Genomic DNA, 17,610 nt, shown 5'->3' on the forward strand with positions numbered 1-17,610 from the left:
AAACATTTTTTAGCTCAGAACTAAAACTTATACATCGGGAAAAGGAACTAGGAAAACATTTTCTTCAGTAAACTGACTGATAAAACAATGTCACAACCTCCTCTTACAAATGAGCAAATAGAGAAAACAAATCTAATTATTTACCTTGCGAAGTAATAACTTCAATTAATGTTTGCTGAAACTGTTAGAAATGAAAACAAATACATTTAGTGAAAATTAATGAAAAGTAAACCCCGCATTAGAAAGACTAAATTGATCTTTATTCAGTTTGTTCAATATGCATTTTAAGAGGAAATGACTTCACTGATGAGTTTCTTTTAATTATTTTAAAATAAAGTAAATGTTGCTCAAAAGGTTAAGAATAAATTGAAGCAGTTTTTTCTGATCACCGTCTGTATGTATTTGATTCGAGTTCAACTGTACAACCATGTTTTTAGTAACTTAAACACAGAATAATCCATGTAAACCAAGCTGTTTACATATTTAATGAAATGCAGCTCCAGTTCCTGCGTGCTGAATAAATTAGGAAACTATGATATTTGTTATAAGAAATATTTTGGTAGTTCTGTTTTAAACGCGTTTGTTTCCAACGTTATTCAAATTAGTGCTTTTGCAACGTTACTCTTTATCAAGAAAAAGGAAAACATACATTTTCATTTCAATGTACGTTAAATAAGAAAACAAAATCTATTCAAGAAATCGCCGGAAGAAAGGGAGAGAGAAGATCTGTCTTTATTATAACAAACTAATTATTTGTACTACTATTTGATTTATATAAATGTTTCTATACATCTTTACATATTATAATTATGTTTTATTTTTTAATTTATTTCATTCTTGTTCTTTTTTTTACATTTTCTACTTTAACAAAATCATTACATTTTTAATAGTTACGTTAAGTTCCTAAACATTTAAATCAAATTTCTGATAATATTTTTATGTAAAATAAGTATAAAATCTAAGCTGAAGAAATTTAGTGGTATTGCCAATCTTAAGGATAAAAATTATTTTTTTGAAACAACTGGAGTTTACACAATCGTGTCATGGAATCTCGTTCTTTTCGCACAAAATATTATAATCTCTAACTCAAAGATTAGTACAAGAGGATGATCAAAAAAAAAAAAAAAGAAAGAAAAGAAAAGACGCATGAATGAAATTCCACTTTATTCCAAGGGGGAATTTTTTTTTTTTTTTTGTAAAATTTCCACTGAAAAGAAAGGAACACAAAATGTTACAAAGAAGCGTAGAAAACAATAAGAATTAATGCGTACAACTTTCAGGTAACATGTAGGTAAATGACCAAAGTTATCGCCTTGGATTGTCTCTCGCTTCGCCAACATCAGGCTGTTTCGCGGTCTTATCCAATTATTGTTCTCCAACGGCTCAAGTGGGGTTCTGTAAATGGACTCCGGAACATCACAAAATGGGCAAAAATGTTCAGCAGTTATTCCAATTTGGTGAAGATAGTCATCCACAATTTAAGACTGAACAAAAATTTATACAGTTCAAAATCAGAAAAAAAACTAATTTTATTTTTATGAACTAATTTTCTAGTCAAAAACGTTGTAACACTCATGAAATTAAAATTAGTTTAAAGTTTCGTAATTTATATAAGAAGTAAATTACAGCACTTTGTACCAAAAGTTAAAATATAAGTAATATACTTATAAAAGCCCTTTTTTGCAAACTTGAGATGCTAAATAAGTTTTAACTTGTGTTTTTAATTTTTTTTAAATAAATTATTTTTAAAGTGAAGATGGTTTGTTTTTTTCTTATCATTAAAAAAGACCTTTTTTTTCTCAATTACAATCAAATGTTCATGCTTTAAAACAAGTCTCTTGCGTGAGGTTTTTGAAAACACACAATTTTACGAAGAGCAAGAGAAAAATGGTACAGTGCAAAAACTTGAAAGATGTATATCCGACAGGTATCTCTGAACTAGTGACGAATAACTATTATTTATTATGTCCTTAATTTTTGCATACTTTTGGTCGGAGCTTTGGAAAAATCTTCACATAACTGTAAGAGATGCTGAAAAAAAAGTGCCTCATTCGTAATATAACACTGTATATTTTCAATTTGGCCTATAACTTCCCGTATTGTGCAAAAGAAATTATTTATTAAACTGATGAGACTCATACAGCTCATATAAATGGTACTTCAGTATTCAAATTATCTGTGATGTTGACATGTATGACTTGATATGTAAGGTGAGTTGGGGGAAGTGCAGCCCTTAAATTGTACAGTTCGACTTTATTAAGGCCTAGACATTACATGACTTGATACAAATTTTTTAATTTTTATTTCATATGTTACCTGTTTTAGTGTGTTTCCCGAGACATGAGCCTGTTAAAATCATTGCAGGTAAAAACGTTGAAAAAAAAATTTTAAACTATTGTGCTCTAGGGCCGCACTTTCTCAATTAAAGTGGGGCAAGAGCATCACCTATCTGAATTTTTTTTAAAAACTGTTTGAGAAAATAAGGGGTAAGTGCAATCAATAAAGTATTTTTTTCCTGATTAAAAACGATTTTTTTATTTTAATTTTCACCTATTCATTGGGAAGTTATTACATTTTTCCTAACGAAACCTGTCAATGTAAAATGAAGAACGTTCAAGGAACAATGGATTATTAAACAAAATTATGAAGTTTTTATTTTAAATTAAATAAGGAACATGAAAGATAACTTTTATTATGCTAATAAGCTTAAAAAAAAAAAAAAACTTGCATACCAAGGAATATTCTTTAAAACTTGAATATCAACGAACTTATAAAATATTAACTTAATAATACAAAAGGTAACTATACAACTGACAAAAGGTAACATGTCTTTGGCGAACTTGAACATATTTTTTTGTATAAGTACACTTAGTATAGTAATTAACAATAAATAAGTATAGTAATTAACAATTTAATTTATATTATATTCTGAAAACGTTACTTGGAATATCAAATTTCCTCTACGATCTGAAGAGGGATTTGGAAGGATTGCTGCAATGTCGTCGTCTTGGATCTCGCTAACGTCGTCTCTTGAAGGATAACTAAATACAGTGCTATAATTTCCAGCCGCTTTTAACTTTAAAAATTTAATTTCAGAGAAATTATCATCATTTATATTAGTAATTTGTCCTACAAAATGTTTAGTCATCTTTTTTGTAAAAAATCTCACAAGAACCCAGTCGCCTACCTTTCTCTCCGTTGGATGCCTTCCCCACTGAAAGATATCTTCTTGCTGTTTTTGCTCTGTGGCAATCATTTCTTCGACTGTCATTTCATCATGTAAATCTTCCCTTAAACTCATATTTTCATTATCGTCACTTTCTTCCTCCTCGTAATTTCGGAAGAATTACAAATTAATTACATTGCTTCATTAAATCGTTGCGAACAAATTATATCTGTCATAAAATAACATTGCCAGATTAATAGGAAAGTGCAGCCCCAAAAAATGCGAGGCTGCACTTGCCCCTTTTTTTCGGACCGCACTTTCCCAGTCGTATAATTTTCTGGGCAAGTGCAGCCCTAAAATTAATTGATTTGAAAGTAAAAAATAATAAATCTCAGTTTCAAAAATACGAAAAATAGACATGAAATAGTTGTACTTACGCTTTGGAAGCACGAAAAAGTGGGAACAACAACAGAAAAAAACGATGATTTCTCGAACCATAACAACATGGCACTGTAGTGGGAATGAGAAAAGTTAGGAAACCAGGGAAGGAGTAGAGTTACCATTCAAGTAGCGCGATCTAACGCACGCAGTGCAAAGTAATAACATTTACCAAGCTACCCAGATGGCAGCAGCCGTGCAGATATTCCCGGTTTCTGATTATTAACCTAAGCCGCACTTGCCCCAAGACCGCACTTACCCCAACTGACCTTACATGTAGGCCACTTACAATGTTGTTTCAGTAACAATTAAAGGATACAATTAAAGAATATCGTAAGTCACTGACTGGTTGTGACTGGTGTGGTGTGTAGGAAGGTGGTTTTGACCTGATAGAATTCAGTCTTTTTCCGAATGTACACAAGTTAGATAGCTTTCCAATTTATTCAAAACATTGTCCTGTTGGAATGCAGAATTTATTTTTAGTATTAGTACCAACTCTTTTTAGTTTTGTTTCTCGTAATAAGGAAAACAATCAATGATCACAAACTCTTTTGTAAAACTTCGTTTCACTCTTGGATGTAGGTGTCAAATTCATTTTCGCCTATTTTAAGCTCAAAATTTCATATATTTGTACTTGACATATAAATATACCCACTTTATTTGTGATAAAAAAAATTTCATTTTTCCACTTAATATACTGTTTTGCATCTGGTGTTAAAAAATCTGTTTATATGGCTAGGTACATGACGATACAACATACTTTCTTTTTGCTGTAATTTTAAATTTTGTTCAATATCTTATTAACAGTTGAGAAAATAAACTTTTTCCTCTAAATGAAAACCCCGACGATCATGCCATGGGTTTTCATTTAGAGATATACATTTTATTTTTGAGTCATACTCTGAAGTACGTGCTTTTTGCATAAAAGTAGGACTTACTTTCTCTTTCAAACAGTAATTTTCGAGTATTCCCCTTGTTATGAAAGCTAGTAGCTCGTTTTCATCTCAGATTCTTCTCGATACATAGGTACATATCGATTTTGCATCAAAAACTACAAATGGTTTTCGTCAAAAGAGGCAATAACCTAGCTTTTTTTCTCTCGATAAATTGATTGTTCCCATAAATGTTCACATATGTACATTTAATCATTTAATATATATATATATATATATATATATATATATATATATATATATATATATATATATATATATATATATATATATATATATATATATATATATATATATATATATATATATACACACGGGGAAATGATAATAAAGTGAAAAATAATATATTCTACACTCAACCAGCGCATAATTGCGGCTAAAGCATTAAATGCATTTTAAATATTTGGTGTTATGCTCGTGTTCCACCTTCAGTCGTGCACGAAGTAAATGTAAAATAACAAATAACGAAATGAAAACAAACTGAAAAAATTGAACAAGAAATGCAATAACGTGAAGAAGTAGGACAAATGCAAAACCAACAAATTCAAACACAACTACATTTAAACAGTAAAAATTAATTGGGTGGGCACTGCTTCGTCGACGGAGAGCGGAAACGGTAGTTGTACTTAAAATTTGCAGGTTTCTGAAGAGGTCGACAGCGCACGAGTTAACATTGAAAGTTTAATTGTATTAGAAAGTCTAAAAAGACAATACTACAGCCAAGTTGTGCAAACAACCCCCCCCCCGCTCTGACCTGCAAATAAAAGAAAACAGATTGCCCCTGCAAGAGAATCCAGTTGCAAAAAGACAATTCCGTCATCACAACTCAGTCCGAATTCTTTCCAGTCGATACGGTAACCAAACCTCGCATCCACTTAATACCTCCCTCAATCGGGTTTCAGTACTACGCATCATCAGAGTTGAATGGATAACCGTTGCCAAAAAAATATCGATTCTGCCGAAAAGAATTACAAAACAGATTAAAGTAGTAAAATATAAATTCAGCCGGATAGTTGTTCTGATAATATAAATTAGCGATGAATCTATAGACCTGTTTATTAAAAAGCGTGTCATCATTGCATATTTTAAAAAATCTACTAAGTTGACAAATGATGATGTTAATGAAAATCTTTTTGTGCAAATTGCTAAACCAGTGAGGCATGCTTCTTGTCTGAAAAGTGTTTTTTTTTTTTATCATATAAATCTGTCAAAAGTTGAAAATTTTTAATCTTAAAAGAAATACCCAAAAGTTAGCTGAATTAGTTACCTCACTGGCTTTATTTAATTGAAGTGTTTGTGGATATACGACTTTAATTTCTTTCTCCATATTTTTGTTAAATACAAGAATATCATCGATACATCTGAATATCTTGATTCTTTTACTATATTTGACCGTGTAATTGAATTCACAGTAGAAAAGGTATAAGTTCTCGGCAGTGTTGGAGTATTTAGTGCCCATACCGATTTCATGTTTTTGTTTGAAAGTAACACTATTGAAGGGGAACAAAATTATTCGTACAAAAATGGCAAAGACCGTCGAAAAAATTTCGATTTATCCCTAGATCCTCACCAATGTTAAAAGAATCAAAGATTTTCAGAACAGTTGCATACAGGTCTTCTAAAGGAATATTACAAAACAAGTTTCCAAAATCAAACGTATAAATTCTGTAAATAAAACCAATTTTGTGACACAGTCTCTGTCTTACTTGAATCATGCGCCCTTTTCTAACCCGGTGGTTGATTTTTGAACTAATTATTTTTATTGCACAATCCTGCTCCTCATGGCCTATATACTCTACTAGTGGTACCGGCACGGCTTTGCCCGTAGTAGAAAATTGAAAGGTCATTTGGTTCGCCTCTATATTTATAAATATTGGATGATGATTTTCTCACCAATTTGCTATATTCATTTGTTTGCCCATGCTACGGTACCACGTTATGATGATTTCGTAATTTAGTCGTCCACGTTGTGATTATTTGCTCGGAAAGATTTTCTTAAAATTGAAAGAGAAAAATAACAAAATCGAATTTTCAAAAAATCGCTTCGAGGTGCACACCACCATTCTACAAACTAACTTTGTGCCAAGTTTCATGAAAATCGGCCGAACGATCTAGGCGCTATGCGCGTCACAGAGATCCAGATATCCAGACAGACTTCCAGCTTTATTATTAGTAAAGATTAGGAATACCTGCACGTTAGGATTTGCCTCTTGGTAAGGAAATAAATAAATAATGATTTATTCTAGCTTTAAAAAAATACTTTTTGCTTCATTGTGAAAGTGCGTACAATATATCTCCATTACCAAGGTAAAAAAAAAAAAAAAAAAAAAACTCAAATGTTCTTCGTTTTTAAAAAGATCCTAATTACAACTAAAGTTCAAAAAGAAAAAAAAAACATTGATTGCATGGTGTGTTATTGTGGTAAAAAGTATTCCGTAACATAGACTTTTCAGCTTTGTAAAAGCTTTTCTGTTAGCTCAAATCCCAAGAGATCTGAAATAATAGAATTTTCTTGCTCACCCAAGTTGAGAGAACAAATTAAGTAGACTTTTATTTTCAGTTAAATAAGTATTAGTAAAGATATGCCTAGTTTTATCGAAGTCCCATGTGTAGTGCGGTCCCCAGAGGGGTCTGAACAGGGTAACTCTAATTATAACCATCCTGTACATCCTTTTGTATGTAACGATTATCTGATCGGAATAATGTTTCGTTTATGTCACAAAAACTTTAACTAATATTCCATTTTTTAAACTTTCAGGAGGTATTATAGTGAACTCAACTCAAATGGCTTCAAAACACATTCCAGAAAAAATCGTTCTCGTCGTCCTGCTGCTGCTAATGACTTATCTGGTGGAGTGTAGAACACCACGAGCTACTGAAGATGATTCTCTCACAGTTGAGACCACAAAAGGACGCGTTAGGGGCATAACTGAGATCAGTGGGCACGGAAAAGAAGTCGACACATTTCTTGGCATACCATATGCAAAACCCCCTTTAGGAAAATACAGGTTTGTGCTGAAACGTATTGTACAATTTTATGTTTATCAAAAAACATTTTTTTAATCTCTCAATGGAAATTTTTATGTTTTTTTTTTAAATATGCATGAAATCAAATTGATTTTTAAATTGATTAAAATGTAAAAATAATGTCAAAAAAGCACAATTTGTTAAAATATTGCTACGTATACTTATTTTTCCAATTCCTACTATTAGATTACACGCTCCCTATAGCAGAAAAATACCTTGTTCAGTAAAATGCTTTTTATTCATCCACTCAAGATCAAATTCATTTTTTTCAAACTTGTAGTGGATGTCACTTGATGTTAATAATTTTTTAAAATATTACTTCATTAATTACATTTAATTTCAACTTTTCCACTTAGTAGTATGATTCTGTCATATTTATTCACATATTTACATTAATTGTAACTATTTAATAAAAAGTAACTAAAACAAAATTTTTCTTTCTGACCTAAGTAGGACTTGACTCTATTTTTTTTACATCTTATTTACTCAACAACTTATTTACTCTCTCCAGTTGAGACCACAAAAGGACGCGTTAGGGGCATAACTGAGATCATAGCTAAGCTCATAACTGAGATCTATTTGATTTGATCTTCTGAATGTGAAAACTCGTTTAATGATTTTCAGCGGATTTGAACGAGATAAGACTAGTGATATCATATGTTTTATTTCTAACTTAAACGACCGTGAAATTGAAGTTAAAGTGGTTTTCGATTTGAGGTGGTGAAAAGAATAGTGGGGTAACTCACTTTTTAAAATGTATTTAGTCAGGTTCATAACATCATGGAATATATTTTTAATCACCACAATTTAATGCAAAATACAATTACTTATTATGAATCTGGTTTGAGTAAATAAATTGCAAACATAAAATTATAGACTTTTTTTTTAAGGATTCATTCCGCAGTAACGTGTGTGATTTCCTGAAGCAGTTTCTTTGCAAATAACAACAAAAAATTTTATTGAGTTATTAAAATATCTTTTTTCCCTTTAGTATGATAACAGAGAAAATCTAGGATCAATTTAATGGCAATAATTTTACTGTAGAATAATACAAACATTAACTCAATGACTTAGGAATTAAAAATATATGTCTTTAGCGGTTTGTGAAGGGTTTTTTTTTTTAAATCAACAGTTCCTAAATTATGTCAATCTTTTGTGCTTAAAAAAAGCCAAAATCAATACAGAGTTCTGCTGCGCAAAGACAAAACTTATTACTTAACTTTTTTGTTGCAAAGCACTTCAAAAGGTGGGGCTCTAATAGTAGAGCTTGTCACGGCAAAGTTACAGGCTACAGTCACACAGAATCGTGACGCCTTGCAAGAGTCACGGCATCACACAATTGTGACACGTTTCGCGTGACTTCACTGTGCAACAATAAACCTGTGATCGATCACTTTATGACACTATGAAGTCACTGCAAAGTTACTTCATGAAGTTACCGTGGCCTTGCATTCGTAAGTTTCTGCATCCTGTTGACGACTTTACAGTGACGTTCTCGCAACGGGGACCTTAATATGACTGTCACATGAGGGTCACGTTTCAGTCATCGTGATATCTGGGCAGCTACTTTCTGAAGGATTTCTGAGTGTGACTGCCCTGTCCAAATGTTGTAAGAAAATGTCACAAAAACCACCTCATTTGCAAGGCAGAGATTAGAATCAGGAACGTTATAGTTACGGGTCCACGCGTTTCTGTTGAGTGTCATGAATCGGCTATTGCACAGAAGAAAAGTACCCACTTTTAAACCTAAATGATTACAATATTGTGTAAAGCAGGGGTGCAGTCATAAATTTTCCTACACCAGAAGGGCAAGGGAAAATGATTGTATTCTGTTTCGTTACCCAGGAGAGCCTCAAAATGCAATAATTGGGTGGGGGGAAATTCAACGGTTTCCAAATTAAATCCTGAATTTTGAGGAGCATTAAAATATGATCATTCATGCATAACATCCGATAAGAAAGAACATTAGTTAAACCTAAAACATTATTTTAAAATTGTTAAAGAAATAAAAGAATCAGTGTTACAATATTGTCGTTAAATTGGTTGAATCGTCAGAAAAATTTGTCGAATGAGGAAATTCTTTGGGAGATCACAGTGGACTCCCAAAAACCTTCATTCAGGCTGCCCCTGTTGGTACCAGCTTTACTTGAAAGGGAAATTTAATTTCCCAGAAAAGCAATTATGGAACTTTGTTCCGATGTATTCCGATACCAATTTACCTCCGGTCAAAATATAGTTTTGCTTAAAATTAAGTAACAAATTTTTACACTTAGAGTATCTTTTTATTTTTTTAATTACTACAAGCTTTGTGGTTGAGTACAGAACTTTTTCACTCATGAAACTATTAAATGGTGAAAAAACTAAAATGCTTATCAAGTTTTGTGAAAATTGGTTTTTAGCAGGGTAGACCGGAACACGTTTACGCGGTTTTTTTTTCAATGAGTTTTCTAAATTTTATGTTTCAACTTTGGACATTTTAGACATTGCGGATTTATGAAGCAATTAATGGAATCAAAATTTGTATATTCAGTTGTTGCTCAGTTTGTATTTTTAACTGTTAAAAAGAATATTTTTGAGTCCAAGTCGATTGCTTTAACTTGCCCCGGACACGCGGCACGTTTACGCATATTTATTTTGACACCTAACGTGGTTCTGTTAGTGTTTTGAACATGATGTCAACGAATGTTTTACTTTCGTTAAAATAAAGAAAATTTACTGCAGACTGAATAGTGTATAAAGTAAAAGCTGAACGGGAATGAAAACATGATTGTAAGCTATAAGACACGAATTTTAACTCAATTAAAACTTAAATGGTGACTTTCAAAACTAAATAGCCTGAAAAACTTAAAAGTTTGACAGTTTGGAACTAAAAAACGTCAGGGTAGGTTTAGAAGTAAGACACAGTAAGAACGTGCGTAAAGGTGCTTAGAAGTCAACGCGTAAACTTGCCCCGACGCCAAGTTTGGATTTATTTTTAACGTACAAAAAAATGTAATAACATTTCAGTTCATATAAGTAAAATTGTCAAAAAAGGATAAAATTCTGCTAATTTTTATAAATTTGTTCATTAATAGGTAAATACTATTTATTCACAATAAGCTTCAAGACGTTCAACTCAAAATTTACTCGACTTGGTAGAAAATAGACTTTTCTTTCTGCAAGCTAGACCGAAACTCGACTGATGCTCAGAAACTAGTGAAGATATTTGCTAGGAAGCAACATCAATCTGTTATGACTGTTGGTTCTCCAGTTATAATTCGTTTTAAAAAAAAAGTTACTGCGTAAACGTGCGCCGGACTACCCTACTTACTTTAAAATGCTTCATTTTAACTGTAATACAATCTGCTTTTTAAAAAAAAAAAAAGCTTTGGTTCCACGCAGAACGCTCGGTGGAAAAACGATTGTTATTTCTGCTTACTAGACCGAAACTCGACTGATGCTCAAAAATTTGTGAAGATATTTGCTAGGGAGCAGCATCAATCTATTATAACTGTTGGCTCTCCAGTTATAATTCGTTCTGAAAAAAAAAAGAGCATTGCGCAAGCGTGCCCCATGCGTAAACGTGCCGCGGCCTACCTTAGTTTGTAAATAGAGTAGATGTGATGTAAAAGTATATATAGTCCTTTTTTTAAGAGATGTAAAGCTGCAACTATTTCCAAAATGTGATTTATTCCTAATTCAACTCAGGAATATTTGTACATTTAATAACATTACCAACATTTAATTTTCAGTTTGAAAAGTAGCCTTGAATCAAAGTGAAAGCATTGCAGTATAAACGCTAATACGTTTTTTTTACGATATTTTCAAAAAGAAGAAATAGTATGTTTTTAAAGAATTTTTCATATTTAGGTATACATTTATTTATTTACTTTTTGGCTAATCTGAATATTCTTTTGCCTTGAAAAAATGAAAAAAAAAAAAAAAACAATAATATATTTGTCTTCGATGATTTATGAAATAAATTTTTACTTTTAAGACACATAATGATCCGTGGGTTTCAAAGAGTTAAGGAAAATACACATTTAACGAGATTTGCATGACGTATAAGATGCAAACAACAAAAAAAAATTGCCTGTGACCTCAAATAAAGCTATTTGCATTATTACTTAAGCATTATTCTTCATTTTCCGTTTTCATCCATTCAAAATATGTTTTAGATTCCGACATCCGAAGCCTATAGATCCATGGAAAGGAGTTTTTAATGCAACAACGCTGCCTTATTCGTGCGTTCAAATTAATGACACTGTCTTTGGGGATTTCAAAGGATCCATGATGTGGAACCCCAATAGCCCAATAAGTGAAGATTGCTTAACAGTTAGTGTTTGGGTGCCAAAACCTAGACCAGAAGGTAAGTGTTATGTGAAATAAATTTATCTGAGTACTGTCAGCAATGCTTTTAAAAGCTGAAGCGTCATCACTACATGACTTGACAAGCAAAATCAAAACTAATAAAATAATAATTTAAAAAAACGACAAGATTTTTATTAGTAAACTTTATTCTAGATAGAAGGTTCAAATACGAACAAGCTGAACTCTTGAAAGTTACAACAGTCAATGCATCATGCGAATTCTTAGTGAAAGATCTGATTATGACTTTTTGCATTTAAAATAATAGGGAAAAAGTCTATTATTTTATTATTTAAAATTTAATCATTTTCTTTTAATTTTTTTTACTAGTTCAAATCAATTAGTAGTGGCGTATCTAGAAAAAACATTTCGGAGGGGAATATGACCTAATTTTGGAAGGGGACGGTCATATTAGGGTTTCCAATCCCGAAATCCCGATCCCGAATCCCGCGGGATTCCACATGATATTTGGCGGGATTAATCCCGCTAGATTTAGAGCAAAATTTCACATGATTTCAATTCCCACAAATATTCTTCTTGCAAACGTTTTCCAATTTTTGCCGCTCATAAAATGAATATTTTCAAAAGCATGATACCGTCGCCTCTGAGCAACAGTAGGACATCTTAGTGTTATTTCTGGGATTAGATGTCTTAGTGTTGTTCTGATGCGACGATATGATATTTGAATCATCTTGCTCTTCTTGCAGAAATACGAGCAAGAAAAACTTTGTGCCCCATATTATGAACGGTGGATTTACCATTTAAGAACAAAATTAAAATTGATTATAATTTTCTGAAAATGATATGGTATTTTCACTTGAGGTTTCAGTTCTCATACATTCAGCACTCGAGAAAATGCGCAAAAATTTTAAACGTTTGTGAAAGTCATCACAAAAATTTGAAACCCAGAAATTTGCGCTTCAGAAAAAAAAAGAAAAGAAAGTATTAGATTGCAAAAACCGCTGGCTGGTGTAGCCTGAATACAATGTTGGAATGTTTCTGTAAAATCAAGGAATGTACTCAGAATCTTTAACTTAATATAAGTGCACAATATTTTTCTCCGAAAAAGAACGCGAGGAAAAACCTAAAATTATGTTATCTAACCTGCAGAACGTGCCTGTTGCTATCTTTGTCACAGTGAAACTGATATTATTAATGTGGGTGATACTTTGAAAAAATTATGTTGGATGAATTAGCTGACAAATTGGCAATATATATATATACATATTCGGCCCGACTCTAAAAGAGGGGAAAAAAAACTTTGATGAAGCACAGGATAACTCGCATGACCGTGCAAGCTGCTCAAGTCTTTGAATGTCTCCTTAAAATGAGAGGTATAATTAGGGATGTTACCCAAAAACATTTACTGTGACTTGGTGAAACCAATCAGCGCTTAGTCCCTGTAGTAATGAATCAAATGCACTGATACAAGGACCAACGAAGCAGTATTCTCAATGTGAGCTAAATTGGATACAGCAATACACAAAAAGACATCTTTTTTTTCTTCACAAATTTGCACTTCTTGAGCAAAAAATAACCATGCCGCCCTCCCCCCCCCCCCTTCCCATGAGAAAAGGAAACTCTATTTTAAAAGATTATGAAGTTTTTGGGTATATTTTGGTAAGTAAAAACAATTATTGAATCTCAGGGAAACCAACCGCAGCCATAGCACGCATTTTAACCAAGCGCATTATTTTTTGCGAAAAAATCCTTTCTCATACGATCCGCATACGAGAGATGCTTTGTTAAGAAGCATTGGACACTTTTGCGTACCAAACGATGGTTGCTAAATGGGATGTGATTTTGTAGCATTACAATTGGTGTACAGAATTCGAGAAAACTACTAATTCAAGTAACAAAAGCAGTCCTTCTTAAAAGGCGCCAACATTTTCGAATATATATTAAAATTTAACTTTTAGAAAATTAAGTCAATCCACGAGAACCCGAGATTCCGCGTTACTGAACTCGGCGCGGGATTGTAAACCCTAGGTGATATGTTAGTTTTAGTCCTTTTCTGTGAGAAAAAATTTAGAAGATGAGAAGATTCTAATTTTGTTGGAAGGGGGTGATATATCCTCAGGTCTCCCCTCGGACACGCTCCTGCAAAATAGTTGTTATCTAGAAAATCTTTGCCCAGTTTCTGATTCTTCATACTAATATACTAGAATTGCAGTCCCCAACTAGAAAAAAAAAATTTAAAAAAAAAAAAAAAAACAGATGCTCACTTAAATTGGTGCGTTTTGAAACCAAATGCCCATCGATTCTAATGGTTGCATCCTAATGGTCGATTTTTTTTTTTTTTGCATGACCTTTCGGGCCATTAGACAGTTCCGAGTAGATTGAGGATAAAGCATGTGAATCAATGCAGCCATGCCATAGTTGGTTCAAGAATAGCCGCCAAAACTACTCTAGGAGATCGGACGATATGTCGGATTTCTTGCTTAATTTTCTAAGTTGGCCAAAGCTTCATATGGAATGAAGACATAATTTGTTTTCATGGTAAAAATTTCTTCTACACTCGTTTGTCTTGCTTGACAAGCAACGTACAGCTTAGCAAAAAGAGTACTGTCTCTCCTCAAATCATAAGTGCTTTGCTTGTCTTTAGACTCAGCCAAAAATAAATTGCCACTGAGTAAGGAGAGATTATTTCTTTTAATTACTTCATGAATTAATAGTTTCTTACTAGTAAGCGGTCTGTTAAAAATGTATCGAATTGTTTTTTTTCCCTACTACATTCCAGACATTGCACTTTATTCTGAGAGAACAATTCTATTGCTGCTGACTCTGCTTAACTCGTCATCTTCAAAGGAATTTGCCGTGTCCTTCAAATATTTCAACGAGGTCAGAAACGTGGGTCTGATATCAATGATAAAAGCTTTCTGTGTCTTCAAAGTGCTCTCAGCAGTGGTGTCAGACGTCAGACTCAGACGTCAGTTTTTTTTTTTTTTTTTTTTTTTTTTTGAACTCCCCAATCATGCATACAACTTTGGGTTTAGCCAAAAATTAGCCAAAATCAGAAACACTCGATTCAGAAAATGTTTCTGTCTTTGAAAAACATATGAGAGAAGTGATTACAAGCTATATTAGTATTCTAAAATCACAGAAAACAAATAAACCAATAAATTTATTTCTAAAAATGTTGTGAGTTCAAAAAACATTTCGTAAAATAAAAAAGATGTAAGGTAATAAATACATGCTGTATGAGTGATTTAAAGCTCTACAGAACAAACAAGCAAAGTTATTTATTTCAAATATCAATTCAATTGCTCGACTCAAATTTAATTAATTTTTGATTGCAACAGCATTACCCAAACAATTACTCATTCAATCGTCCATAGCTGATGTCATATTTTTTGCCCCCCCCCCCCCTCTTCTTTGTGATAGTGTTGCATTTCCTCTTACCCCTCCCCACCCGTTGTCACACATCACGCTGTATATTACATAAAAATAATGCAATAAAAACGTTTACTAGTACCAAAATGTGAGATGTCATACTCGCTGTTACCCATCCCTCCTTCCCCTTTGTCATAATTTAAAAAATCCCTCCCCCTGAAAGTGCCATAATTTGTAGGTGTTTCCTAATTTAAAGTTAATTTTCTATAATGAACACATCATCATAGAATAAATAATTGCAAAATACAATGATTTCATAAGTCCGTGAGGGAGGAGGGGGAATTGACCCCTACTTAGTCCTCTAAATGACGTATCTAACCTCTTTATAGCGCTTCTAAAGACCTTTCATATGGTGTTCTTAGAATTCATAAAAGTAAGATTTCTAAAAGTGTTTTACTCCGTTAACCAAACCAATTCCCCTCTTTACGGTCGCCATTTTGATGACGTCACTTTGGGGGTTCATCCCTAATCAAGTGTCTCCTGGCGATTTTTTGTTCTCAGATATGTACATAAGCACTGCAAAATTTTACACTGGTATTCGGAAGTGAAATATTTTGGATATTTTTGTCGCTAACTAAATGAATTAGAAGGGGGTTTGTTGGGGGAAAAAGTATGATTTTTGTTTTTCAATTATTTAAGCTAAATTAACAGGTTCTTTAAAATTAATTACGAGTGGCCGCCTTTCAAAAAGTTTACATCAAGCGTAGTAAATACATCACGTGTTCATTTAAAAGTGAAATATATTGTCGCTTTTTTCTTTCTTTTACATTTTTTTTTTTTTTTGCATTTCACAGATGCATAAACAAAATCACATCTCTGAGAAACACCGAAAACCTAGACGAAATAATAATTATTTGTGATACGATTGCGAATTGTAAATATTTGTGAAAAATCTCTACTACCATAAAGTAATAATCTAGCACCTCGAAAATTGCTATTGGCTGTTGCAGCAGTGTTCTACAAGTACTGATTGAAGATATGCGTGCAACTTTTCTTACAGTCAGACTCAAGTCATAAAGAGCATTTGTACTCACGCTAGGAGAGATAATGGGTGTTTAGAGTATTTTCATCACGCCAATGTTTACAAATTCACAATTCGCATTCTTTGATAGAGTTTAAAGCGAAAGGTGCGTGCCTTTCATTACGCTTTGGAAATATTATAAAACTTAACAACCAAAGTTATTACTTTCTCATACATGTATGTAAAAACATTGTATGTATTACTGTGACACATTTTAATTTTATCATTATTTATCTTTGAAAAATCACAAAGAAAAAAAAATTCTTTTATATTTTTTTTACTGTTTAAACTATGCCACTTATATTCCAGAATGAAACTTTGCAACGAATGCACCCCCCCCCCCCAAAAAAAAAGAAAGAAAGAAAAAAGAAAGAGAGAAAGACGAAGAGAAATAACTGATTTTCGTTCAATGAAAGTCGAGTAGTCTTACACTGAGCTTAGTTTTAAGTTTATTTATCTGTAACTAAAAACATATTTATGTAATGATTTTAGAGTATCAGAAATCATAGCCGAAATATATAGCTCTAAACTCTCTTAGAGATATAGAAACATAAAGGACAAACTTTTAGTCGATTGTAATGTTCGCGCGGAATTACTTTTGCATCTAAAGGCCGAAATTACTAGAATGCTTGTGACCATAGGATTCAATTTTATTAATTTAATGAGATTCAATGGAAATCCCAACGTTTTATCTTTGTATGTTAAGAAATGTATTGTCCAAGAAATTAAAAAAAAAAAAAATGTGGCGAGCCTGCGTCTTGGAAACCCTATAGCATCTATAGCCTTGAATTTTTAAACAAAGTACTCTCTAGTGCATCTTATATGCATCCTTTTAGAAAGTTTTGCCCAGTGTACATGTTATCGTTTTTTCGTAAGAGTTAAAATTAATGTGAGCAAAACATTGTTTGCATCAAAAACGCACACTAACGATATCCACATACACACATGCATATGTCAATTCGTGACAATTTGAATCCAAAGGGACCGACGAAAAACTTCGACTTACAGGAATTTTGACTTACTGCTAACTTTGGTTTTCCACATTTCAGAATTAAAAACAATAAAATATTTTAATTAATATGCACATATTACAAACAAAATTACAGAACTTAAAAGATTTTAAGCACAATATGCATAGTTTCTCCGAGAAGAGTTCTGAAGACGAAGTTGTGTCTAATCTTGAACTTCTCCAGCCATCAAGCACTGGCGAGGAAATTTTCTGTGTTCAGCAACATAGTAAAATTCGTTGCTTTTTCCCGCAGCAA

The 17,610-nt window shown here is 32.5% G+C and overlaps 1 protein-coding gene across 1 annotated transcript in view; it reads left to right on the top strand.

Annotated features, from left to right (window-relative positions):
* The first annotated feature begins 7,468 nt into the window (after positions 1–7,468).
* Positions 7,469–17,610, top strand: part of LOC129233124 (acetylcholinesterase-like) — a 39,476-nt gene continuing 29,334 nt past the window's right edge. The window contains exons 1-2 of the mRNA XM_054867186.1: positions 7,469–7,565; positions 11,742–11,932. Of these exons, the coding sequence (XP_054723161.1) occupies positions 11,854–11,932 (79 nt within the window). The 5' untranslated portion in view covers positions 7,469–7,565; positions 11,742–11,853. The remainder of the gene's footprint in view (positions 7,566–11,741; positions 11,933–17,610) is intronic.

The sequence above is a fragment of the Uloborus diversus genome, chromosome 1 (genome assembly GCF_026930045.1).
Source record: "Uloborus diversus isolate 005 chromosome 1, Udiv.v.3.1, whole genome shotgun sequence".
NCBI lineage: Eukaryota > Metazoa > Arthropoda > Arachnida > Araneae > Uloboridae > Uloborus > Uloborus diversus.